Genomic DNA, 27,435 nt, shown 5'->3' with positions numbered 1-27,435 from the left:
TATTTACTTTTTGATGTTTCTCTCAATATTATCCTTCTTCACAATATACAGAAGAACTGCAAGTGCGGACTGGCTATATAGGCATTAGGGCAAATGCCCGGTGGGTCGGTACCTAAATGGGCCGGTAGGGCCACCAAAAGGGCAGCATGGATGTCACTTTCTTCTGAATTGTCAAACTTTCAAAGGTTGTATAATATTCTCTTATAAAAGCGGCCGTCTGAGCATCGTGTTTAAAAGAAATCTCTTTACACTGTTATTCTAATTTGATCTAACAAATTTTCCGAAATAATGTAATAACCTACAACCGTAGGCGGTGCTACTCGTAGGCTTCGTCCTTTTATGGCCTACACACTTAGCGATTAAAAATCAACTTAAGGCGTATATTTATTATACAAAAATATATAGCTCACTGCAAGTGTACAGTTATCGATGCTCAAACACAACTTACAGATTTTGAGGATGGGTAGGCCTATAATTGAATGCCCGTCATATGATATGCAATTTATGGGCCTGATGGTATAGAAATGCCCGGGCCGATTTTGACACACAGTCCGCCCCTGAGAAGAAGTGACTGATTGGTTGGACAAAATGTTCAGAGCCCAGTGTAGTCCGCCTTATCGTTCCCCAGTGGAGCTTAACGTTCACGGAAACTGAAATTGAATGGGCCGTTAACAGAAATAAAGATATTTCGATAACTGTAAAGAAAATATACAAATTAGTTAACAACAAAAAATATTGATCTAAAAAAAAAAACGAAAACAACTTCGCACAGTGTCGAATAAATATTTGAAACAATTTTATTGTCCAAATCTTACTTCTTGAGAATGGAAACTGTAATTAAACTTTTTACTTATCGAAACTAAAACGAAACAGTAAATGCTTAACTGAAATAGAATTAAAGAAAAAAATGCAATAAAAACTATAATCAAATAATCTCAAGGCAATGCTGAATAGTTGTGACCGTTAATTTAATTCTGTTCTCATTTCCTCAAACATTTCATTTTAGTTGGCATTTAATTTCATTAGACATAATATTGGTTCTATATTTTTTTAAAACTTTATTTAACTATTTATTATTATTACAGTTATTTGGTCAAATTCTGCTACACCAACATATTATCATCTTATTATCCACCAACATGTTACAATCTTATTCTTCGCCAACATATTATCATCTTATTTTCCACCAACATATTATCATCTTATTTTCCTATATCATTTATCATCTTATTTTCCACCAACATGTTATTATCTTATTCTCCACCAACATAGTATCATCTTATTTTCCAACATCATTCATTTTCGTTAATTGAACTCTATTATCGTCCTGGACTACTGACCAGCTTGATGTTCTTAGGGTGCTGGTCAAAGCACACGTTCTGATAGTCACAGGTCTTGTACTCCAGCACGTTGGTGCCAGGGTTTTTCCACAGCTCCAGGTTATGCTGGTGACCATTGGCCAGCGAGGTAGACACGGACACCGTCTCCCCATTCATGATGAGGTCGTAGTCTTGTTTGAAAACAGTGAAGTCGTGGCTGTGGAGTCCGCCAACTGTGGCTGGGTACAGCTGAGAAGAAATGGAAGAAACATGAGATTGTCTGATTTTCTTCTCACCAACTAGGCCTACACATTTACCAACTACACCTGGTATTTCTTTCCTGTTTAATACTCACTTATAGGCCTACATGTTTACCCACTTCACCTGGTATTTCTTTCCTGTTTAATACTCACTTATAGGCCTACACATTTACCAACTACACCTGGTATTTCTTTCCTGTTTATACACATTTATAGGCCTACATGTTTACCCACCACACCTGGTATTTCTAAGCTGTTAAATACTCATCTATACTTTTCTTCTTACCTACCACACCTGATATAACTATCCTGTTTAATAGTCAGCTATGCTTTCTTTTTACCCACTACATTATGGCTATGCCTATGGCTATGTGCTTTCTACTTCATTAAATGCTAGATCTTTATGAATTGTTTAATCTATTCGATGTTTGTGGTCCTTTGGACATAATATAATCGTCACAACTGTGTGTAAATTAGGTATAGATTTGTGGTGAAATAGTTGAGACTTTCTATGATTTTGTAACGTCCTGAGAATGTGTTCAAAGCTTTTATTTAAAAAAATTAAATTATTGCTTTTATATAACGCTACTTTCAAGCTCAGAGCGTTACAGTCTAATCTCATTTGTAGACAGTGGGGAGGGAGGGGGGGTACATGGGAGAATGTTTTCCGTGCTGCCTTTAACTCTGCCCGGGTCGGGTGTCGAGCCTCGAGTTCCTTTCATAGGTAGCCATGCGAAGCCAAATTCAAACCTACTTAGCTCTCGACCACGCTTTCACTACCCACTTTAGTGTGTTATTATCTAAGTCTCTTTCTTCAGTTCATGTGTGGTTCTAGTTAATAAAACCTTGATTCTAACAAAACTGCCAGGAAAATTAAAGATTTTTTTTTTTACAAACTTTGAGTTTTAGATGGAAATATAAGAAGAAGAAAAAAAAAACTCTTCTTTTTAGAAGTTTAGAAGTTACCTGCATTTGGTAGGCGGGTACTCCAGCGGACCCTGCACCCTGCATCACTCGGATAGTGTTTTTTACGATAGCCAGGTCCTTCCAAACGGTACTGCCCTCACCATGTATGGGCGGGATGGGGTAGCGTAACCTGACAGTGCCAAGACCTGGAACAATGGAACTAGTTTGGTGGGGGTGTTTTGTGTTGAAAATTATAACGTGGCATTTATCTATCTATCTATCTATCTATCTATCTATCTATCTATCTATCTATCTATCTATCTATCTATCTATCTATCTATCTATCTATCTATCTATCTATCTATCTATCTGTCTGTCTGTCTGTCTGTCTGTCTAATCTGTCTGTCTAATCTGTCTGTCTGTCTGTCTAATCAGTCTGTCTAATATGTCTGTCTAATCTGTCTGTCTGTCTGTCTGTCTAATCAGTCTGTCTAATCTGTCTGTCTAATCTGTCTGTCTGTCTGTCTAATCTGTCTGTCTAATCTGTCTGTCTAATCTGTCTTTCTAATCTGTCTGTCTAATCTGTCTGTCTGTCTGTCTGTCTGTCTCTCTCTCTATCTATCTATCTATCTATCTATCTATCTATCTATCTATCTATCTATCTATCTATCTATCTATCTATCTATCTATCTATCTATCTATCTATCTATCTATCTATCTATCTATCTATCTATCTATCTATCTATCTATCTATCTATCTATCTATCTATCTATCTATCTATCTATCTATCTATCTATCTATCTATCTATCTATCTATCTATCTATCTATCTATCTATCTATCTATCTATCTATCTATCTATCTATCTAATTAATTAATTTATCCTGTCAAAGTTGTTTCCTAAATCCACTTCTAACCAGCAATAGGTAAAGTAAAGATCTGTACGCCTGAAGCTGTGACATTACGGATCACCCCAGTCTTGTCTAAAACTCCAACAGTGGCTATAGCTGTATCTGCTGGGTCAGGCTAATAATACACAAGAAACATTCAGACAATAGTCTTCAAAATTTTAAACTTACTTATTCATAAAGATATACAAAATAAAAAAAAAACAAGCAAAATATACATAAAAATACTTTTAAAAAAAACTTTTATTAAGTGTATTAATTAGTTTGGGTCAGTCATGTAATTAAATCTGTAATAAACCTCAGACGACAATCTATAAAGGGGACGAATTCAGCTTATAACACCACTTCGGTGAAGTACTATTTCTTTCCCTTGTTTGAGATACCAAAGTAATTTATAACCAATAGATAATTAAGAATTTTTTTTTCATTGATTCTTCTCGTACTAGTACTAACACTACGGCGCCATGATGCGCTCTAGTTTGCTCTAGTCCCTCTACCAGTTTAGATTGAACGTTTCCAAGGACGCTGTGAGAGTTTCTTTCAACAGTTTCCTTTGCCCTCACTGCTCTCTCTTTAACTCTTTCTCTCCGTAATTGTTTTCCATGATCCGACAGTTATTCATTTTACTCATTTGTAGCTCACTTTCCTGTTATGATTCAACGTCAGTCACTTTGTCATATCAGAAAATATTTTTTTTTGGTTTAGAAATAAATGTGAATTCATGCTCCTTTTTATATAACACAAATTAATGTTTATAAACCAAAGAATAATTTAAAGTGCTTAAATCAACGATGGTATCGTCAATTAGGAGAGAAAGAGTTAAATAGCTTGCCGAAAAGGATTCTCTAAGGAATGCAGGAGTTTTTTATACTTCAGACTTCATTGAGTCTAAACCATTGTGATATCTTCATTGATATCTCTTGCCATCAGGAACTCATTCGATGCTATACCATTATAAGGGCGGGAGTGGTGGGTGAGTGGCAATGTGCTTGGATTCCGAACCGAGGGGGTCACGAATCCCGGTAAAAACTGGAATTTGGAATTTAGCAGTTTTCGGAAACCCCTGAGTCAACCCATTTCTAAAGGATACATGCCATTAAATAAAGAAGATTGGTCGTTGTGCTGGCCATATGACACCTTCGTTAACCGTCGGCCATAGAAAAAATAGATGGCCTTTACATCATCTGTCCCATAGGTAGCAAGGTTTGAAAGGGTGCTTTACTCTACGTTATGTTAGACCAATTATTATCAATACTGACTTTTAAGTCCGCCACGTACCTGGCCAGTTGTACTGCTGTAGAACTCTTTAGGTGTCAGATAGTAGTAAGCAATTGGACTAGAACCGTTAAACGCTTTGGTCACATCTGTAGTGCTGCCTGTTCTTCCATTCGCCGGCGGTGTTTTGAAGTCCTGCAAGAAAGTAAATATAGTGTCACGTGGTGTACGCGTCAAGGTTGCAAGAGAAGTGTAAACAGCAAGTTTATTTATACATCAGCATCTCGAAGATTCTACACAGAAATGTTTTACGACTAAAAGGAAGCTGGTAAGAAACTTGTATTTCATTTCATTTCCGGGCGTTTCACTTTGACAAAGTAAATAAAGAGGAAACGAGCTTGTTTCAGGATCTACAAATCAGACTGTTTAGTCTATAAGCTTCATGTTAAGTCTACGTTTGTGAAACTATTATTGAATTTGGATTATAATGTGTTTTCTAAACCTAAGCAAGTATCTCCGGCATACTTTGGACGTTAATTCATCAGATTTAACTTTTGACAGTATCAAGTCGTATTAACCACTAAATTCCTTTGAAACAATGGTGTATACATTTTAGTTTATTCTAGACCAACTATTTCATTCCAAATTATATTTACTTTTGATTATTTTTGTGTGTGTGTGCTAGTATCATATTTCTATATAGCTGATGTTTCGTTTCGTGTTCAATGCTTTTAAATATTTAAATAAACATTTAGGATTGGGCCTATATAACTCCACCTAGAAAATATTTATAACCTTACCGGATATATAGCTAAATTATAAGGATTCCATGTCAACAATGGCGTCATGTAAACAATCTCAAGGGGAATGGCATAGGAAAATCTAAAGAAAGAAAAATAACGTATAGAATAGGATTCAATGATTCAAATGATTCAATAACTCATTGATTCAATGATTCAATAACTCAATGATTCAATGATTCAATAACTCAATGATTCAATGATTCAATAACTCAATGATTCAATAACTCTATAAATTTATGAAATATTAAATAAATCAATCAATTAATCAGTTATTAAATAAATAAACAATTATTGATTTTACTGATGAATAAATATATAAAACAACTAATTAAACTATTTGTGAATCAATTATTAAATCAATCGAGTAAATTAATCAATGCATTGATCAATGAAGAGTTTTAAGTAAAAAATAAAGAAATCAATAAGTAAATAAAATTATTAACCAAACACTTTATTTAAACAATTTAAATGAACATAAAATTACCTGGAACTTCTTGTAGTGCAAGGTCCCCTAAAGACACATATGGTGAAGTCAAAGGCTGGAATCTGGGGCTGTGTGTTTTCTGCAACGAACAGCATCTCGTCTGAAAAGCCGCGATCCACCATCTAGAAGGTAAAAAGTACAAACAAAATGTATCAGCAGCCGCAATATATTCATTTTATTTTTTCGGGACACGTTAAAGTAGTAAATATAAAGACTATTACAGCTAATAATTTTACAAAGAAGTCAGAAAAAGTTTCAGACAAAAAAAAAATTATCAATAGCACTGTCATTATTGCAACTGGTTGTCTTGCATAAAAAACGTGTTTTTAAAATCGAATGTTCTTTAAAACCAGGATATTTTAAAGCAGCACTGAAACTGGGAATTTCGGCTTAGAGACTTGCATGGGGGTCAAGTCATCAACCACCTATAACCAGAGTTAGATACTTGTGTTTGTGGTTCGCTAATGGATACCTTGGGTACTAGTTAGCTCCTTATTAAGTATATGAGGTATATTTTTTTGTTGTTGTCCTGAGTTAAGAAATACGAAGTCTTCTTCATTAATTCTGAAGCGGTGTGGAGTTATGGCTTCAATCATGATTTCAACTCTCAATCCTCTGTTTCTATCCGCTACTAGCTTTACCGCATGGAAGCTACCCAGACACCAATCTCGAAGCAAGGTTCCAGTGGGCCCAGGTTTAAGAACATGATGCTGCTTCTCCCACTCAATAGTTTAGTTTTATCCAAAAATTTAATTGAGACATTCAATACATCGAGAAACATATCTCAATGAAAATAACAGTTTTTATACGCATAATTCAGAAAATACTTCTCTTAAGTACTCAACGCTTGTACCTCTTATTACAAATAAGAAACGACCATCTTTCTATATTCCTTGTAGACCTCTAATGTCGTAAGCCCAGGCTCAATGAGACCTTTCGCGCTATGATTATTACGGCACTGCCTAATACATTTGTATTGGCCTGCTTACTTTGTCGTAAGAGCTGAGTCAAAAACTCTTGAAATACTAGGCCCATGGAAGTTTCACCCTCCATCGGCCAGTCTGAACCATTTTTTCTGTCTGGTAGGGATCCAAGCAGATGTAAACTTGTTTCCTCTCTATTACCGATGTCGTGTGCCCCAAAATGCTCAAGTTGGAAGGGAGATCGAAGACCAAGCACACAAGGGATCTCCCCCAAATTTCTTCCTTTTACCACTCAGCCCTTTGAGAGTTGTTCACCGTTGTTGGTATGCTCTTCCATCCCTACCAGGGCACGTTCTGTTTTGCTTCCCTATTTAGCCGAATATTATCTTCTAACCACAGCTATTACTGGGGCGCCACTTGGAGGCTGAGAAGGGCTACTTACTGACAATCCCATAGCGTTTGCTGTCCCTGTCTTGTAACTACGGTGGTAATAGCCAGTGTTCAGCTTGGTAAAGTTGTTGAAAGCAGTGTTGTACACGCCCATGCCAAAGGCGACTTCATTCAGCATCGAGGGATTGTTGTCCAGCCCTGGGATGTCCTGCATGATCCGATCTAAAAGTGTGAAACCAGTGACCCTGAAAACAATTGAAGCATACAAGAAAATAATGAAGAAGAAAATCATGGTTTGTATAATCGCGGCTAATCATGTTAGGGGAAACTTTGTATGTGTATGTGTAAAAACCTGATAGGAAAATGGGTCAAAGTGTGGGGTTCGTTGCATACTGAACTATTATATGATTGAATAAATATTGATCGTATGTTACGTTATTCGATTAGTGCATGGGCATGGGCGTAGCCAGGATTTTTTTCGGAGGGGGAGGGGTTGTTGTTTTTTCGCCCCCCTCCCCATATATATATATATATATATATATATATATATATATATATATATATACACATTTATAACCATATTTATATATATATGTGTGTGCGCTTGTGTATGTACGTAATTAATCTTTAGTACATTCCAAACCTTCATTCTTTTGGCAGACGTTTATTATACCCTAGAATAGATTCTTCCATTCTTCCTAGAACTACTGGAAAGTCTGTAAACACCCCTGCCTTGCACTATTTCCGGTATCTAAAACAAAAAAAATCTACAGTGCATTATCATCCTATAAAAAAAAATTGTTCAAAAAATAAATCTGCTATTCTCTTAATGAAGGGACTGGTACAAATGTGTAACTCCTCTTGGCTACACTCGTGGAATTCGATGACTAGTTTGCTTTAGATTTTATATCGAAAAGGGAAGTTCTATCGTCTATGGGCTTTAAATATGATATCTAGGATCCTTCTGTAACATAGAATCCTCCTCTCTAGCTCTGCAGTCAGCATTTGTAAATTGTAAAATGTAAAATGATTTACATGTTTCGGATGTTCCTTCAGAGTTGAAGATAATTACTTCCTAGTCCAAACCTCCCGCAGGACGACGGGGGATGGGGCGGGCAGGGTTTGAACCCGGGACCATCGATAAGTCCGAACGACAGTCCAGCGCTCAAACCGCACGACCAGGCAGCCATTGAAGACCAGGCCATGACCAGGGAGCGCATGGGTCTGATTTTGGTGTCGAGGGCTATGTCTTAATCTTTCCATATGTAGTATGCGCTGACTAAATATTCTTTAAGCCACAATGCACATTGATTACGTACACATTAAATACCTATAACGTACTCACCTATTATGCACAAGCTTGTCACGCAACGTACGCAATGACCTTTTACGCACGTTTACATACATGTTACACATCTCATACGCATTTTGTTGTTTACCAATCATGCACCGATGCCACCGGTTACACCTACCTTTCATAGTCATACTCTGACAACCGGAAGCGACCTGCTCTAGTGTTGTTGACATTCTGATAACTCTGCCTTAATCTGGTCCTAGAGGCCAGGTCATCTTGCTGAAGGAATAAAAGAAACAAAAAAAAAAAAGCCCACTTAAAGGGAAGATGTCCATATTTACATCCACATATCTCAGTACTGTAAGATATATTGCCTTTTTTTAAATCACATAAATTAATAACCACTTATAAATTAATTAACTTTTTAAAAAGTTTTTGATTGATTGTTTCATGTTTTGTTAGGGACAATGAATAATTGTGCAAAGTTTAAACTTAATCCGAGAATGGGAAGGGGTATAAATAATTCTTAATTATCTTCCGCTATTCTTCACACATTCTCAATATCTTTATTCTACTTTATTACAAAGCTTATATAAGTTCAATATGTCTGCCTGTCTGTCTGTCTGGTTAAAGTGTGTACACGCTATTTCTCCCACACCCATTCTCGGATAAAGTTAAAACTTCTCAGAAATATACATCGATATAGACAAGACATGAATCAATTAAAAGAAAACAGTTTGACAATTAATTACTGGTAATTCATTATTTTGTTTAATAGCAACAAGGGAAACTAATACTTCAATATTCACAGATATGGCTAAATTTGTTGGCGATAGTCTCTAAAGTAATTGTTAACGCTATTTCTCCCTCACGCATTCTCCGAACAATTGATACTTTAAACAATTATTTATTGTAATTAATAAAACAAGAATCAATAAATTAATAATTAATTATTTTGTTTGATTTCGAATAAGGGAATTATTGATAGGTATAGTTTTATGGGCGGAGTTCTCTCCCTTTAGATAAGCTTTGTTGTTGTTGTTTTTTAAGGATTTATTATATTCTGCTTGTAATATATCCAAGTTGTGATATATATATAGAGAGAGATAAGGGAGAGTAAAACGTACGTCAACTGAATCTTACCACTCTGAAGTATTTCAAGGGAACCTCCACATCAATGGGGTTGCAGAGGATGCGATAGTTCCACTGGGCGTACACCGGCTTCCCCGTGATGCTGTTCACAGAGACTATGGTCGTGGGCAGGTAGGCCATGTTCTCTAGGAGGTCTTTAGTTCCAGTGTAGGAAGTGTAGAAGATCTAATGTAGAGTGACAGAGTTGGTAAGTGTAGTTGGTCGTTGGGTTGTAGCTTCAAACATCTAGTACAGCTAAACCGATGTAGGCGTATTTTATTCTTAATATTTAACTTGAAATAAAATTGAACATACCTCTTTTCATGGGCGTAGCCAGGTGTGGGGGGGGGGTGTTGGGGTTCACCCCCCCCCCCCAAATGAAATCCAGTGACTGATTTTTTGCTTTAATTTTGTTTATTTTAGGTGAGATTTTAATACTAAATCATCACTTACCACAGCACAGTCGAAGGGGTTTTGAGATAAAAATCCCTCTACCAGGGGGTTTTGAGTTTAAAACCCCCTACCAGGGGTTTTGAGTTTAAAGCCCCTACCAGAGGGTTTTGAGTAAAAAAAAAACTCCTATCAAGGGGTTTTGAGATAAAAATCCCTCTACCAGGGGTTTTGAGTTTAAAACCCCCTACCAGGGGTTTTGAGTTTAAAACCTCCTACCAGGTGTTTTGCAGTTAAATCCCCCTCTTCTATCAACAAAACTACAAAAAAAAAAATGCAAACGACAATCCCCAAATTCCAAGAAAAGGAAGATTTTCACTTTAAAAACCGCCTCCAAAAATTACGATAAACCCCCTCTCAATATAAAAAAAGCAAATTACACACTCAAAATTCTATGAGCGTAGCCAAAGGGGTTTTGAGTTTAACCCCCACCCCTTCCAGTTGGGGTTTGAAGCTAAAAAGTAACTCTTAAATATAAAAAAAAAAGCAAAATTACACACTCAAAATTCTATGAGCGTAGCCAAAGGGGTTTTGAGTTTAACCCCCACCCCTTCCAGTTGGGGTTTGAAGCTAAAAAGTAACTCTTAAATTTAAAAAAAAAGCAAAATTACACACTATGAGATCTATGACGGTAGCCATAGGGGTTTTGAGTTTAAAACCCCCTGCCAGCGGGGTTTGAATCTGAAAAATACCTCTTCAAATTACGCACTCAAAATGCTATGAGCGTAGCCAAAGGTGGTTTGAGTTTAAACCCCCCTTCAGAGGGTTTTGATACTAAAAAATACCTCTTCAATATAAAAGAAGCAAATTACACACTAAACTTCTTTGAGCGTAGCTAAGCTAATGAGGGGTTTTGAGTTTAAATCCCCCTTCTTCTGATGGCTTTTAAAAAAAATTAAAACCCTTTCAGATGGTTTTGAGTTTAAAATTCCCCTACAGAGCGTTTTGAGTTGAAAACCTCTCTCTTCAATATTATTTTTAACCCTTAAAGTGCTGAGCAGTTTTACTGTGAGTGCAAACAAAATGGAATAACAATTCTGATGTTTAGAGGCTAAACTACCACACGCGTTTTAAGGGTTAAAGCAAATTTTAAAAAAATAAAAAAACTCCATAGATTTTATTTTAAAACCCCTCAACAGATGATTTTGACGATAAAACTTTCCTTTTCGATATAAAATCTAAAGCGAAATACAGGCATGTAATTCCAAGAGCGTAGTCATGAGAGGTTACAAATTTTTACCAGTGGCTGGGCTTCATTAATCAACTGTGAATAGTCTTCTGCCGAAATTGAAAAACACTAAATGTGGCTCAACAAAGATGGCTAAGACAGATTTTAGGAGTCAGTTATAGAGATCGGGTCTAAATCAAAGAAATCATATGCCAAACTGTGAGTCGAACCCTTAGTAAGGTTGTGACAGAGCGTCGCAAGAGGTTTGCGGGACATGTTCTCCGACAAAATGAATTACGCATAATAAGAGTTGCGGAAACAGCTTGCCGAAAAATGCGCCGAACGGCGCGAGAGGGTCTAAGTCAGTAAGAATAGTACATACGTTTTTGAAATTAAACTTTTTAATAGCAAGATAATGCACTGTAGATACCTCAGAATATGCATTTTGTTGGCTTTCAATACCAGAAATAGTGCTCGGCGGCGGGGCTTCGCACTACGAGCTCCCCCAGGCCCCCTTGCTAGCAAGGGCGGGGAGTCTACAAGATTTCCACTAATTCCAGGAAGAATCTATTCTAGGGCACAATAAACGTCTTCCGAAAGGGTCAAAATGTAATAAAGATTAATTATGTACACGCACACACACATATGTATGCGGATTGCTGCCTGGTCGTGCGGTTTGCGCGCTGGACTGTCGTTCGGATTTATCGACTGTCGAGGGTTCAAACCCTGCCTGCTTCCATCCCCCGTCGTCCTGAGGGAGGCTTGGACTAGGAAGTAAACTATCTTCAACTCTGAAGGAACATCCGAATTATGTAAAACATTTTACAAACGTATATAATTTTTTTTCCGCGGGGAAGGGGGGGATCCCCCCAACCCCCCCCCCCCCTCCGAAAAAAAATCCTGGCTACGCCCATGCCTTTTTTTTTAAAAAAAAACTTGAATATAACTTTTATTTACATTATACTAGCCGGTTATGACCCACGGCCTGAGGACCTTAGTTTGGATATTACTGATCTACTGGATTGGAATTAGCACTATGTCAAACATGGAGAATGTTCCCTTACCATTTTTTTTTTTAATTTTGCCACGAAAATAAAAAAAAGAGTGTGAAGATTGGTTTACCCGTTTAGCCGACATATTCCTATGAAATATAAAATCCTGCGAAAACGGGTTTTCGTTCTTTAATAAAAATACAATTAGTTACTTTTTGTCTATTTTTAAGGCCTTCCTGTTGTGGGAGGGACATTAAACATACACTATGGTCTCCGCCACGATTTACGGAACATTTATGCCAAGTTTTATCAAGATTGGTCAAACGGTTCTGATTTTTGTTCTGGACATACGCACATACACATACATACGCCTTACTTTGCGCTTTATATTATAGATATCCATAAAATCAACTTTAAATGAAATATAGAAGTGACACAAATGAAATAATAATTACAACAAAATCTAACTTACTACAAATACACGTCTTATCTGTCCTACGTCTCTGGTACGTCTCAAATTCATTCTACAGAACCAAAACTATCCGCTCAAATTTTCACATGGTTACATCAGAAACAAGCACATACACTTCATAAATGTAAGAAACAGATTTTCCTACATTTTTTTTCCTTTAGTCCAAAACGAGGCTATCAGTTCACAAATAAAGCAAAATAGTTTTTTTTTTTTTTTTTGTAAATGCTCGTCTACATTAAAAGAAAACCTTTTAAGGCAAGTCATGTAATTAATTCCTTCTTTAATTAGGTACGAATGAAAGTTGGGTGTCCCAATGGCTAGTAACGTATATAATCTGTGGAAATGTCCGAAGCCTAACAAGGCCTGTCAGGTACCAACTACACGAATGTATTGTGTGATCAAGTACCAGCTACACTAATGTATTGCTTAATCAAGTACCAGCTACACGAATGTCTTGTTTGATTAAGTACCAGCTACACTAATGGTTTGTTTGATCAAGTACCAGCTACACGAATGGATTGTTTGATCAAGTACCAGCTACACGAATGTATTGTTTGATCAAGTACCAGCTACACGAATGTATTGTTTGATCAAATATCAGCTACACTAATGTCTTGTTTGATCAAGAACCAACTACACGAATATCTTGTTTGATTAAGTATCAGCTACACTAATGTCTTGTTTGATCAAGTACCAGCTACATGAATGTATTGTTTAATCAAGTACCAGCTACACGAATGTATTGTGTGATCAGCACAATGACTAACAGTCAACTTTCTTTAGATAAAGTCAGATAACCAACCCATTTTCAGCTGGGAAGATAACCTACTCATTTCCAGGCTACAGGGACTTCAGAAATAAATCAATCATAAAATTACAGATTTTTTTTCTTAAGATATAACTTATGGTTATTACACTATCATTAATTATGTGGTCATCGACTGACCTGTTCCTGCAACTGTTTCCAGGAGGATGCAAACAAAGCATGGCGGTCACTCTTAAATGGCTCCATTATATTCTGCTCTAAACTCCAGAACCCTATAAATATTCAATGCGGAGTAAGACTATCAATATGCATTAAATTATTATCTCTATCACTCGGCAAAGATGTGGTCATATAACTGTTTTACCGCTGAGACATATGATTCAAATTAATCCACTTCATATTGATGTAGTAAGTACATAAGTTCCAATAATATAAGAATAACATTTTTTACTACTTTAAAAATCAAAATACAATGCCTCCTTTACGTAGCTTATAGACCGATTTTTTTCTTTTAATCAGTGATGTATGATAGATTTAAAAAAAAAAAAGGATTTTTTTGCCACGCCCCATCACCCCTCCCCCACCCCGCCCGAGAAAGAATCCTGGCTAAGCGAATGTATAGATCTCTACTAAACTTTAATATTCCAATGATAGGCCTTTAGATCTAGACTTAGAAAACAATACGCAAAATTATTCAACTCTTTAATGAATAGGGTATTAGGGCCTACATGCGGAAATACCCGAAGACGTATTGTCCGTTCAAGATAAATATTTTCCCGTTCTCTAGCCGAATTAATTTTTTTGAAAGAGTTTATTAAGAGTGGCCAACGAGTAATTCTTTTACCAACGATAGACATCAAATTTCCAGGAAAACTGTTAGAGCCGTTTATGAGATCGTGTCCACCCACCCAGTTTTTAGGGTTTTTTTCCCCGCGAAGTTACGAATTGAATGGAGGTTTTGTAATTTATGATTTAAAAGGGGGAAATCAAAACATATTCATGCTAAATTGTATCAAATCAAATGGCGAGTAAGGGGTCAGCTTAGAGAACATTTAGTCATATAAGCAATAATCGATAAACCAATATTCATCAATAATCAAAACTCACACTTTCACTTATCTATAAATAATAGCTACACCATAAAATCAATGGGGGATAGGGATCATTACCTTCCATATAACAGATCACAGGTTGAAAGTAGGGGCGGTAATCCCGATGTGTAATGTTCTGGGTTTTGAAAGCCTTGAACCACTCTCTCATCTCCAAAATCTGAAGCTATAAATGTTTTAGAAGGGAAGACAATTTTCAAAGGTACATTTATTAAAATATACATGGAAATAACCACCTATCATAATACTATCAAATAAATTTAGTAATAGCTTTCCTTTTTTTTTTCGTACTGCTCGATAACGGCTCAATGGAATATTAACCACTAATTACGGGCTATTCCATCTTCAGCTCAATCGTGCAGTACAAGTGAGTGGCAAATGATTCAATGGAGACAAATTTTAAAAAAATGAATAAGAGGCTTGAGATTGGAATCATTTAATGTACTACTTTCACTTTTTGATTGTTCTATTCAATTATCCATTGTTAACATTTTCACTGTATGTATATTTTAACTACTTTATATTTTTTAAAAATATTCATTTTGTGCTATTATTTTTAAAAAAATGTCGTATGATGAATAACCTATACAAAGCAACTTATAACGATAAAATGCTATGACAATCTTAGGCAGTTTGCAGCATCCAGAGCTACACTCTGGCAGAACCTGCGACGCCGCTGACCCCAAATTATATCGGCACTGCCGTTCCTTTGGATACATCAGCTGCGTGGAGTGTGGGGGGGGGGGGGAAACTGATGTGTGAGCGACATCGTTCCGACCACAGCTACTGCCTAGGCATTCATCTCATTTCCATGAGATGATCCATATTCGCTTCGCGACTGAAGGAGGCCATATACCATAGAGCGTGTGGTATTTGACTCAGACCGCCGTCCTGAAGGACACTTGACCAGGACAAAAACGTATTATCGAAAGAAATCTAAAGAACAAAAGGGAAGTTTGCTGTTCAACACACACACACACACACACTCACTTAAGGGAAACATTGAACGTAATGATAAACTAAATATAGTTACAGAGCACGCGCCAACTTTTAGTTATCGTAAAACTAAGACTAAGACTAAGACTAAGACTGCTAATCAAATCAAATTACTAATCAAATTACTCACTGCCACTGTTGGTTTACTTGACACTTGAGGCGGGACAGGAGGCGGGATGATGTCCTTGACCGCACGAAACGTCCTTGTGCTCGTGTCTGGCTGAACCAGACGATAGTCGTTATGGCGGGTCCTGATGTTTGGTTCCAAGAAGAGAATAGATTTGAATTTTTTTTTACTGACCTCTTTACTAAGAATAATATCATGCTACTAGAGATGTTCCACTATGGCGGATACCAATCAATAGCTAGCCATTTGGTGTATCTGGTGTACAGACAACAGGAAGTGTTGAATAGTCACATATTGTTAATATTATATATTCGGTGACCAGACACCTCATCATACGAGACATTTCATCATTGCAACATTTCATCATTATAGCAATTCATCATTTAAGGTTAGGGTCAGGGTTAGGGTTAACTTACTTAATTACACCCAGTGGCGTCACTAAGGGGTTGCAGAGGGGGGGGTGCGGTCAGCACCGGGTGACACCCGATAGGGAGTGACACCCGAGTGGAAAAAAATGCACTTTTCCACTTAATGCACTTAAAAAGGTGACAGAAGCAAGATCATAAAGCATAGGAATAAACTTATTCCTAACGGGAAAAAAATCAATAGCAAGATTTTCTTGTTTGATAAATTGTGGACTGAGAACCTCGCGAGAAGAACATTTATCAAGACTTTCAAATGTGGAACAATTTGGCAGCCGCAATTGAGCTTCAAAACATTGACCGGGAATTTATTGCCATGATTGACGTGTAGATGAGAAAACAGAGGAATATCTTGCACTTATAGATTGCTTACTATCATATTGTTTCTAGCAAAGCAAAAATTAGTATATGGTGGCGTATTGAAGAAGACTTTTTATAAATAATGGAATTTTTTTCATGGGATTGTGGAAATATTATCCAAAATATGACCCAGTGCTGAAATAATAACTTATACGATTGCATGGGAGCGATGCAAAAAAAAAAAGTTACTTTCCAAGCTTGGAACAAAACTCAGAGAGTTTCTAAATGTTTTAGCAAACCACTTAAGGCCTAAGGGATATACTTATCAGAGACATAAATGTTGCAAGGTACTCTGCTATCTTGTAATACAGCACACCTAACATAGATCTCTGAAGTTGTAAGATATAGTAACAGTAGCAATGGTCATGTTCAAATGACTGAAATATTATGAGATATTCCTCCTTAAGTGGACCAAAAGTTGATGGTAGCAGTTCTGATAATTTAAAACTCGTGGAAAGAGATTGATATGATGAGCTCAAGGACTTGGTAATGAAGCTACAATGTCAAGGAAGCACGAAGAAGAGCAGGCAGTATTAATGATGAACAGAAAAGAAACTTGAATGGATGTGCACACCGTTTATATAAGCTATTGGATCAAACTCTTAATCAGAACATACTTCTAACATACATTTGTTACAAATCGATGGGATATTTTAATTGATGCTAGAGTTTCCTATGAAGAACTCGCTGGTGTGCTCATCGTGTTGCTGATAGACCCATGAAAGAACCATTTCAGGAAAGTGTGGAGGCGAAAATCTTTGCCGTCGCTTTGAAAAAACAAACACTAGCCCAAAGACAGTTGTCTGTGAATACAGGCATACCTTTCATTGTTTGACTTTCTTGTTGGCAGGTGTACTGGAAAAAAAAGTCAACAAACACAAGAGTACCTTCAAATTAAAGAGTTAATTATTGTCAAAGTGGTGGCAAAGCTAGAGCACTTCAAAGTTTTGAAGGACGTCAACGAATCTCTACCAGCCTTAGATTTTAAGACTTGAACTTTTTCTTGCCAAATGCATGTCTACGTGGCATATGGTTTGCCTACGTGGCGTCATGTGAAAGAAGCTTTTCAAAACTAAAGTTAATTAACAAATATTAATAACTTTTGGAAAACGAATTTCAAACCAAGCCATTTTGTCTATTGAAACCAAAGTCGCAAACTATATTGAGTTAAAAGTGATTTATAGAATTTGAAATCCTGAAAAGGAAATTTAAGTTTTAATTTTCTAAAGTTATTGCAGTCTTTTAATTGTTAAGAGAAAAAAAAATTTTCAAGTTTTTGTACCGATCAATATACTTTTCATAAAGTTGCTTTTTTTTTCAGAAGCCGTCCTCAGGAAACTACCACTATAATCTTAAATAGTTTCCGTTAGGAGCTCTTTAAAGTTTACTAAGGAAAGCACGCATTTTCAGCTTATGTTTAATTTGTTTCTAATTTTAAAATCTTAGATGTTAATCTTTGTAATAATGAACGATAAAATGTCAGCGACAAAAAAAAAAGTTAATAAAAAATTAAAACAGAATCGTCACTCATTTGAACGTTGTGTAACAGGCAATCAACGAACTGTGTAACAGCAATCAACGAACTGTGTAACAGCAATCAACGAACTGTGTAACAGCAATCAACGAACTGTGTAACAGCAATCAACGAACTGTGTAACAGCAATCAACGAACTGTGTAACAGCAATCAACGAACTGTGTAACAGCAATCAACGAACTGTGTAACAGCAATCAACGAACTGTGTAACAGCAATCAACGAACTGTGTAACAGCAATCAACGAACTGTGTAACAGCAATCAACGAACTGTGTAACAGCAATCAACGAACTGTGTAACAGCAATCAACGAACTGTGTAACAGCAATCAATGAACTGTGTAACAGCAATCAACGAACTGTGTAACAGCAACGAACTGTGTAACAACAACGAACTGTGTAACAGCAACGAACTGTGTAACAACAACGAACTGTGTAACAGCAACGAATTGTGTAACAACAACGAACTGTGTAACAGCAACGAACTGTGTAACAGCAACGAACTGTGTAACATCAATCAACGAACTGTGTAACAGCAACGAACTGTGTAACAACAACGAACTGTGTAACAGCAACGAACTGTGTAACAGCAACGAACTGTGTAACAGCAACGAACTGTATTATTGCGCTTTAAAAAGAACGATAGTTTTTATTGGGAAGACTAAGTGGAATGCTGGAAAGGGGGGGGGGTGACACCCTGATCTTACTGAACCGGGTCACACCCATCCTAGTGACGCCACTGACACCTACATGTACTTATGTTTTCAAAATGCACTTTATACAATGATGAAATGTTATGGTGATGAAATGTTGCAATGATGAAATGTCTCGTATGATGAGATGTCAAGGGAACCTATATACTCTAGTCGCGTGTTTAATTTGTTTACATTCAAACTTTTGTAGCTATTATTTTCCAAAAAATTTTAACCGAGTTTCCTTCTTCATTCTTTTTTTGTTAATTCTTGATTCAATGTTTACTTTAGAGTGAAAATGTCCAATAGACATGTTAAGTTTGGGGAAAAAATGTAAACAAATAAATAAATAAAAATAAATAAAAAATATTTTACAAATATTCAAAGATAACAACAAAAAAAAAACCCACCAACATTTTCACCAATGTTCTGAAAGGCGTGGATGATTGAAAAAAACAAAACAATGACTTGTCAATGAACCATTTGTTCCAAAGTAATGGTTCCCTGTCCGAGAAAGTTGTATGACTTCTAGAGCCGACATTCTGTCTACCACTGAACGAGGTGTTAACTAAAGTATCCAGAGCTGAATGGGTAGATAAAATAGGAGAGGGGAGGTATAGGTAGAGGAAGGCCTTAAAGAGTGTTGACCATAACGGCATGATGGAACAGGCATGTCCATTAAACATCTGGACCGCTATTAAGAAGATAAGCAAAATGTGGGTGGGGCGAACAAAACTGAATGACGGACATGGGTGTAAAAGGCGGCCTACATGATCAAAGTAAAAATGTTGCATAAAGTGAAGGGCCCATTAAAATGTTTCAGCTAGCTTGTTGTCAGATCGCATTTTTGAAGTATAATTTTGTTCACATACTGTTCTATATAACAAAGAATGAACAAATATAAAAAAATTAACAAAGAAACTCAGATTAGGCCCGATCTCTAGCAATCAATTTTTTTTGTGTGGAAATAATAGCTACAAAAGTTTTAATGTAAACAAATTAAACACGCGACTAGAATATATAATAGATGTTACTATCCAGTGAACGATTTGTCGGTGAACGAATTGTCAGTGAACGATTTGTCTTGTGAACGATTTGTCGCAAACCAACTGTCGGTGAACAAGTTGTCGGTGAACAAGTTGTCTGTGATCGAATTGTCGGTCAACGATATGTTGAGTGAGCGATTTGTCGGGTGTACGAATTTTCGGTGAACGGAATGTCAGTGAACGAATTGTCGTGAAACCGTGCAACTAGCGGAGTAGCTAAGAAATGTAATTCTGTGTTACTATGAAATGTGAAAAATTATTGTTTTTTTTACAATACCTTTATTCAAGTCAGAACCTCGTGGAACCAGGATCCAGAAACATAGACAGCTGATCTCAAAAAAACGGCTTTAATGATTCTGCTAAAAAATTTAACAGTCTTAGGTCTAGGTCACTGGCGGATCCAGAGGGGGGGGGGCGGTAGGGGCGATCGCCCCCCCCCCCCCACTCAGTCGAGTTGGTAGGATGGGGAGGTGGCGATTGCATCAATCCCGCCCCCCCCACCATAAACTTTCGAGTGGGGGGGGCGGTCCAGTTTATTTGTGGAAATCACAGCTTGTTAACAGAATCAATTAAATATCTATATAATTAAAACTTGTTATTGACATTTTAACCGATTGGGTGGGGGGGGGGCGAATACATCTACAGCCCTTCCCACCTAAACCCTTTGAGTGTGGGGGGGGCGGTGCTACTTTTATTTAGAAATCATAGTTTTTGAACAAAATTAGTTGAATATCTATATAATATAAGCTACATATTGATGTTTTAACACATTTGTATATTATGTCGCAGACAAACTCTGATCTCAAATGTTATCATTAGTAAATACAAAATTGAAAAAGTGTTGTACCAGGTGGGAGGGGCGATACATGCAATAGCCTTCCACCCATCGGACAAACCAATACTTTTTATATTTTGTAAGAAATTACAAAATTTTAAAAAAAATGTCACTAATACAATTTATATATGCTATAAATTAAATTCTTTTATCGAGTCGCCCCACCCCTACTCTTTAATGCCAAAATGCAATCATTAGCAGAAATTTAAAAAATGAGCGAGGATTAATCGTTTTCACTCTACCGCCCCCTCCTCTTTCCAGACAAAAAGATGACGTTTTAAAACAGAAAAGTCAAATATGGCGAGAGAGTTTATGTCATTGTATACGAATTTATCTGAGTTATTTTAGGAAAGACAAATATTATTTTCCTATTCATCTTTTTCAACCTTTACTCATACTGATATTTTTCTGTTGTATAAAAAAATTTGGGATGATAACTCACAATTTATACTCGAATCATAAAAATGCAAAATAATTAGAGTAAAATCGAATAGGTTCACTTAATTTCTCCTCCCACTTCCGAAATGTATTTTTTTTAAACTTTGAATCAAAGTTACAAACATGCCTATTGAACAAAATGTATCACTTACAAATGAGTTGTTTGTTTTTTAAATATAATTTTTCAAATAAATGTTTTTTTTTGGCGGCGTTCCTCAAAGTCTTAATCTAAATCTGTGAAGTATCTTATCTTTTCATAAACAAATCAGTTGTATTTGCAATGTAGTAAGAGCCTGTCAAATCATATTAGAATATTAGAATATAAAACATTATTCAAAAGGTCTTATCTTAGTAGAATGAATAATAAGCTGTAGATGTCAGGAGAATGCGTTTCTGCAGTTAAGGATGCAAGAAAAAGATTTTTGGCGTCGGGGCTTCGCCCCGATCCCCACTGGGAAATATTACAACTCTCCCCCATACCCCTTAGCTGTCTAGAAAAAGGCCTAAACATAGCTGATTTTTTGTTTCCTCAAAGCCTTATTATAAATATGTGGGGTATCTTATTTTTTCAAGGAACAAATCGGTATTTTTCAAGTAAAACATTATTCAAAAGATCCTTTTTTGAATTTTTGAATAATGAGCTGTAGATGTCAGGAGAAAGCGTTTCTGCAGTTAAGAATGCAAGAAAACGATTTTGGCGTAGGGGCTTAGCCCCGATCCCCACTGGGGAAGCTTACAGCGTTCCCCCAAACCCCCTAGCTGTCTAGAGAATGGCCTCAACGTGACTTTTTTTTGGTGCTTTTTTTTCGCCGAAGGTTGAGAAATACTGATTTTTTTTTAAACATTATAATATATATATATATATATATATATATATATATATATATATATATATGCTGTACTCGCGTTTATGCTTAGGGTTAGGGTTTACTGGGCGTTAGGGTTAGGGTTTGGAAAAAAATCGCCCCTCCCCACTCCAAAGTTCTGGATCCGCCAGTGGTCTAGGCTTAGATCAAGATGTTCCAATAATGAACATACCAATAAATAATCGAATAAATATACCTCCCTTGTTGGCCGAATCAGAAAATGCATATTTTTTTTTTGGCAGCTGACGGTGTCACTGGTTCGATACCCGAATTGAACCAAAAAAATGTTTAAATTATTTTTTGACCTTATTTTATTCTAATTGAAGATTAATAATGGAGGTTTTGTCTTTATATAAAACTAGACATATGTTACCCGCGACCCGCGGGTCTTTATTTGCGCATTACTGTCGATATAGTCACTGAGAGTGTTTTGTAAACAATTAAACGAAATAATAATGTAATAAGTAAAGCGAATGTGTCAGTGTAAAAATAGTGTGAATGAAGCTATCAAATAAAAATAGCTAATAGGCTTAAATCCATTTTTTTCAAATTAAAACATTTGCTTGTATGCCTACATATATTTGATTAAAATTTGAGACGAATAGACTTAATTTTGTATGTTCTTGTGTTACAGTATAAAGTAGATCTTTAGGTAGACATAGATCTAAATCTACACTAATCTAGAGGCTTTTATAGAGTTCATTCTGTGTTGCGCATGCGTGACCTTTTTTCATGAATGAATATAGGCCTATCTCAACACGGCTACGCAGCTTTATTTAGATTTAGCGAACAGTGAACGAATGTATTAAAAATGATTTAGAAAAACAAATTTGAATGTTAATTTGATTAAAATATGAAATGAATGGACAATAATTAGTATGTTTATGTGTTAAAGCATAAAACTATCTTTGCGAAAAGAAGTTTTATCATCTTAGAGTTCAATAAGAGTTTTAGACCTAGGCCTAGTAGTAGGAATAGACTCAGTAGAGAGATGTGTTAATCACAGTTAAAGTTAATGTGTAACCATTTGGTAATGTCTAATGAAAGGATGTTCGCCAGACATTACCCGCGGCCTGCGGGTCTAAGTTTGTGTTTACTAATCTAGTGGATTGGATTTAGATGTATGTTAAACTTATCTAATGATCCTTTCAAGTTTTTTCTTTTTCGCAACGAAAATAAAATTAGGTTTGCGAAAATGGGATTACCCGAAGCCGACACATTCATATCTGTTAAAAACGAAAAGAGCGATAGCTTTGTTAAATGAATGGGATTATAAAGTGAACAATTAAACGAAATAATTTTTAGTACGCGATTCATGAATGAATATAGATCTAGGCCTATCTCAACTCGGCTTCGCAGCTTTCGCAGACGAATGTAGCTTTAGAAAACCAAATTTGAATATTTATTTGATCAAAATATGAAATGAATGGACTTTAATTAATATGTTTATGTGTTAAAATATAAAACTATCTGTGCGAAGAGAAGTTTTATCATCTTAGAGTTGAATTAGAGTTTTAGATCTAGGGATGGGATTATAAAGTAAACAATTAAACGAATTAATTTTTAGTACGCGATTCATTACGGTATTGTCTAATGAAAAAAGTTCGCAAGGAAATCTGTAGGCTAGTCACAGATATCAGTAACTAATTTATGTAAAAAAAATGTTTGAAACACAAAATTGAAGGTTAATTTTATTATATAATGAAATCAATGGACCTTCCTTTGTATTTTCATGTGTCAAAGTAAAAAACTATCTGCGCAAAGTGTATTTCTTAAAATTAGATCTAGGTCTAAATCCTTTCTATCTTTTCTCATGTCAACATTGTAGACATGTCCTAGATCCATAAAATACTATAGCTGTAATAGAGTCGGACAACTTTATTTTTTTTTTGAGGGTCTTAAGTTTGTTTTAGGGCTACAATACATACACTACGGTCTAAGTTGGTACCCAAGGAACATTCCTGCCTAGTTTTATCAAGATTGGTCAAGCGGTTTTGATGTCTATAAGTAACATACATACATACATACACCTCACATTCTACTTTATAATATAGATATATTTTCAAAATGTTGTTCTTGTTTACAAATACATAGATTATAAACGTGTCTGCTGTACTTCATTGTTAGAAAATGTTTGCTTTATTTCTGAAGTCACACATATTTTTTTTTGGGATGTTTATAGGATTGGTATGGCTGAATACTGACCTGAACTCTACTCCATTGATGACCACAATGACTTCGCCCATTCCAAGGGTGTCGTGGTAGTTGGTGTGGTCGTGGATGGCGGCGACGCCAAGGTTGGCGTGTGTGTAGTCGAAGTAGCTGGACGTACCGTGGGCAACATATCTGACCTGCTTAATGCCCGAGTTGCCCTCTGACCTTACCCTGTGAGTAATAAGAGGATGAATCTATCTATCTATCTATCTATCTATCTATCTATCTATCTATCTATCTATCTATCTATCTATCTATCTATCTATCTATCTATCTATCTATCTATCTATCTATCTATCTATTTATCTATCTATCTGTCTGTCTGTATGTATGTATGTCTGTCTGTCTTTCTTTCTATCTATCTATTTATCTATATATCTGTCTTTCTGTCTGTCTGTCTGTTTCAATGTCTATCTGTCAGTCTCTCCGACCATCCATCCATCCATCAATCCATCCCCCCATCCATCCATCCATCCAACCATAGATCCATCCATAAATTCTCTCTCTTTTTCTACTTATGTGAACTTTACCTTTCCTCCACCTCCAACTGCTGCAGCTGAGTTTGTTTTGCCAGATCTCCTAAATTACTTTGTAACTCCGCTATTCTCTGCTGGAGTGTCTAGAGATGAGACCACGCAACACTATAGCTGGATACATGTTAAATATGACCAACTAAAGGTACACTATCATTGTAAAGGTATTCCGTGAAACCAGGTCTGGGAAAGATTACGCATCATTACTTCTCTTTGGCCAGTTCTCAAAATGATTTCAGTCAAGAGTAATGGGGAATAGTTTGTGATAGCGCATTGACTCTGGTTCTTTATTGCCATTTCCCAGAATGTTTGAATTAATACATGCACAGAGGCAAACGTTTTGAAATTGTAACTTATTTGTTTTTTTTAATTATTAACTTAGATGAACTATATTTATGCACTACATATGTAGACGTGTTTGTGTATGTGCTTATGTAAGTGCTTGTGTATTTGTGTGTGTGTGTGTACGTGTGAGTATAGAGCTTATTTAGGTGTAGGTGTAAATGTTGTGTTTGATTGTGAGTGTGTGTGATTGTGTGTGTATGATTGGGTGTATTTGTGTGATTCTGAGTGTGAATGTGTGATTTGTGTGCTTGCGTGTGTTTGTGTGTGTGCTTATGTGTGACTTTGTGGGTAAGTTGGTTTTGTGAGTGTCTGTGCGCTTGTGTTTGTGAATGTGTATGTGTGTGTATGTGTATGCGTTTGTATATGTGGTGTGAATTTGTGTGTACGTTTTTTTGTAAGAGCCTGTGTGTGTCAGAGTATGTGTGTGTGATTATGTTTGTGTGTTAGTGTGCTCGTCTATGCACTTGTGAGAGAGTGTATGTGTTAAGAATGCGTGCTTTTGTATGTGAAGTTCAGCTAGACTAATGAAGCATAAGTATACGTCCTCTAAGAACTATTGATAGAACCAAAGAAGGCAGCCTGAAGTATCAGTTTAGAATAATAATAATACTAACAATAATAATAATAAATATTAACCCTAACCCTAACCTTTTCAACTTTATTGTAGATTATACTATCACTCTATAAAGTAAAGCTCTAAAAATTGAACACTAGGTATCAGATATTTAATATAAGGAAATAAAAAAATGTCCTGTCTTTGAAACCTAACGAAAGAAAACATTTTCAGTTGATGTTAAGTCTGTTTTTAATGTAACATTGTAATAAATGTAATACAATGTCTTAAGTATATCGTCATAAAGAATTAACATTCATTGAAAAGTTTTGTAACAATCAGTGAATGAAGTCAACGATCTCACTGTTTTACGGTTATATAAAAATAAAATTCAATGGAAAGCTTTAGTTGGGATTTTTTTTTGGGGGGGTGGGGGAGATCTGAGCTAACCGCACTGGGCAACATCGACCCTAGTGACGCTACTGGCCGTTAAGATTTTATTTGACAAAGAGTAGGTCGATACTTACAGCGACAAGGGCGACCGTGTCGTTGAACGTTTTCTCCAGAATCACAGCTTGTGTAGTGGCCAGGTAGAACAGAGTGACAAGAAAACACAGTCTCCTAGACCGGTAGGCCACCATTCTGTAACTTCAGAGAACACGTCTGGAGGCTAGGTTAGATAAAAAAAAAATTCTACACTTTGTGCTGACGTTTAGGCAGGCCGGATAAAATCACATTGCAGGCTGGATCTGGCCCGCAGGCCGTATTTTGGGCATCACAGATATAGCTTATTATAGATTCTAGTTTAAAGCTTCTCAAACTTTTTTGACCCGTGGACCTCTTTTATTGTGAAAGCTTGTCCACGGACACTCGAGTGAAAAAAAAAGTACTTAAATACACAGTATAGAAGTTACAGCATATATATATATATATATAATGAACATCTTTTATATGTAGTAAGATACATGTCGGTAATCAATCCACGATGTACCAAAATAAGATGACAGGAAAACAAAAACTTTAGTACCATGATCCAAAATGCAGGAAATAAAATTGAAATGAGCTGCTCCTGTATTAGTATGGCTTCATCTGTGATTGGGTACAATTTCCATCTTTCTGATATCCCCCTACAGTCGTCTCACGCAAGCCCAGAGGTTTGCTGACCACAGTTTGAGAACCATCGCGTGTGGTCTTCACGCACATGAAGATTATCGGAATTTCCCGAATTCAATTCAGTTAAAGGACAAATAAATACTATTACACAAGCGTAAATTAGTTTCACAATTGCCTTCTGTGCAGAGATTTCATATCACAATACAAAAATACTTAGAAACGTAACAGAAAGATTACATTTTACAAATCCTTTTGAAATGTCACTAAGAAACCAAAAATATAACCCACCACACTACAACATTTAATAGCAAAAATGATGTTTTAGATGTACAAGTATATTTCTTAGAGAGAGTTTGAAGTCTACAGATACATATCATACTTTAAAAAGCGCAGCCTTCTGAATCGAATCATAAGTTATATGTAATAATTATAACCCATTACAATACTTATTATTCCTTTGAGAGTTTTTACCCCCCCCCCCCTCTTTTATCCCTTAATTGAACACCACAAATTTAAAATGTCCTCAAAAATACCCTTCCATCACTGAAAGAAAAATGTGTACAAAAAGCACCGGTCGCAACCAGTAGACAAACTCTTTAGTTTTTAAATATGTAAATGCCATCTTACCTTCTGGAGGCTGTGGTCTTTAAAATATAGCGAGCTAACTAGGTACGAAGTTTTAACTTTATCCTATACGTCCAACTCTCATCCATCTATATATAGAGAGAATGGAGATACATAGATGTAAAGACGATGCTATGATTAGAATGTAA

The 27,435-nt window shown here is 36.1% G+C and overlaps 1 protein-coding gene across 2 annotated transcripts; it reads right to left on the bottom strand.

Annotated features, from left to right (window-relative positions):
- Positions 1-808: 808 nt before the first annotated feature.
- LOC106058647 (uncharacterized) lies at positions 809-27,435 on the bottom strand. 2 transcript variants are annotated; one of them, XM_056016548.1, is made up of 16 exons: positions 27,290-27,435; positions 26,077-26,212; positions 24,649-24,737; positions 24,110-24,289; positions 15,717-15,837; positions 14,651-14,756; positions 13,662-13,753; positions 9,646-9,819; positions 8,681-8,781; positions 7,261-7,453; positions 5,896-6,017; positions 5,409-5,490; positions 4,672-4,803; positions 3,403-3,511; positions 2,546-2,691; positions 809-1,568 (listed from the first exon to the last, which is right to left on the bottom strand). In XM_056016548.1, exons 2-16 carry the CDS (start codon positions 26,188-26,190, stop codon positions 1,320-1,322), a joined length of 2,010 nt encoding a protein of 669 aa, XP_055872523.1. In that variant the 5' UTR covers positions 26,191-26,212; positions 27,290-27,435; the 3' UTR covers positions 809-1,319. The 2 variants fall into 2 exon arrangements, with proteins under 2 accessions (XP_055872523.1, XP_055872524.1); XM_056016549.1 differs by having other exon boundaries at positions 26,077-26,191.

This window comes from Biomphalaria glabrata, chromosome 17 (assembly GCF_947242115.1).
Source record: "Biomphalaria glabrata chromosome 17, xgBioGlab47.1, whole genome shotgun sequence".
Taxonomy (NCBI): Eukaryota; Metazoa; Mollusca; class Gastropoda; family Planorbidae; genus Biomphalaria; species Biomphalaria glabrata.
Note: the sequence above shows the minus strand (reverse complement) of the source record. Positions and strands in the feature narration are given on the sequence as shown.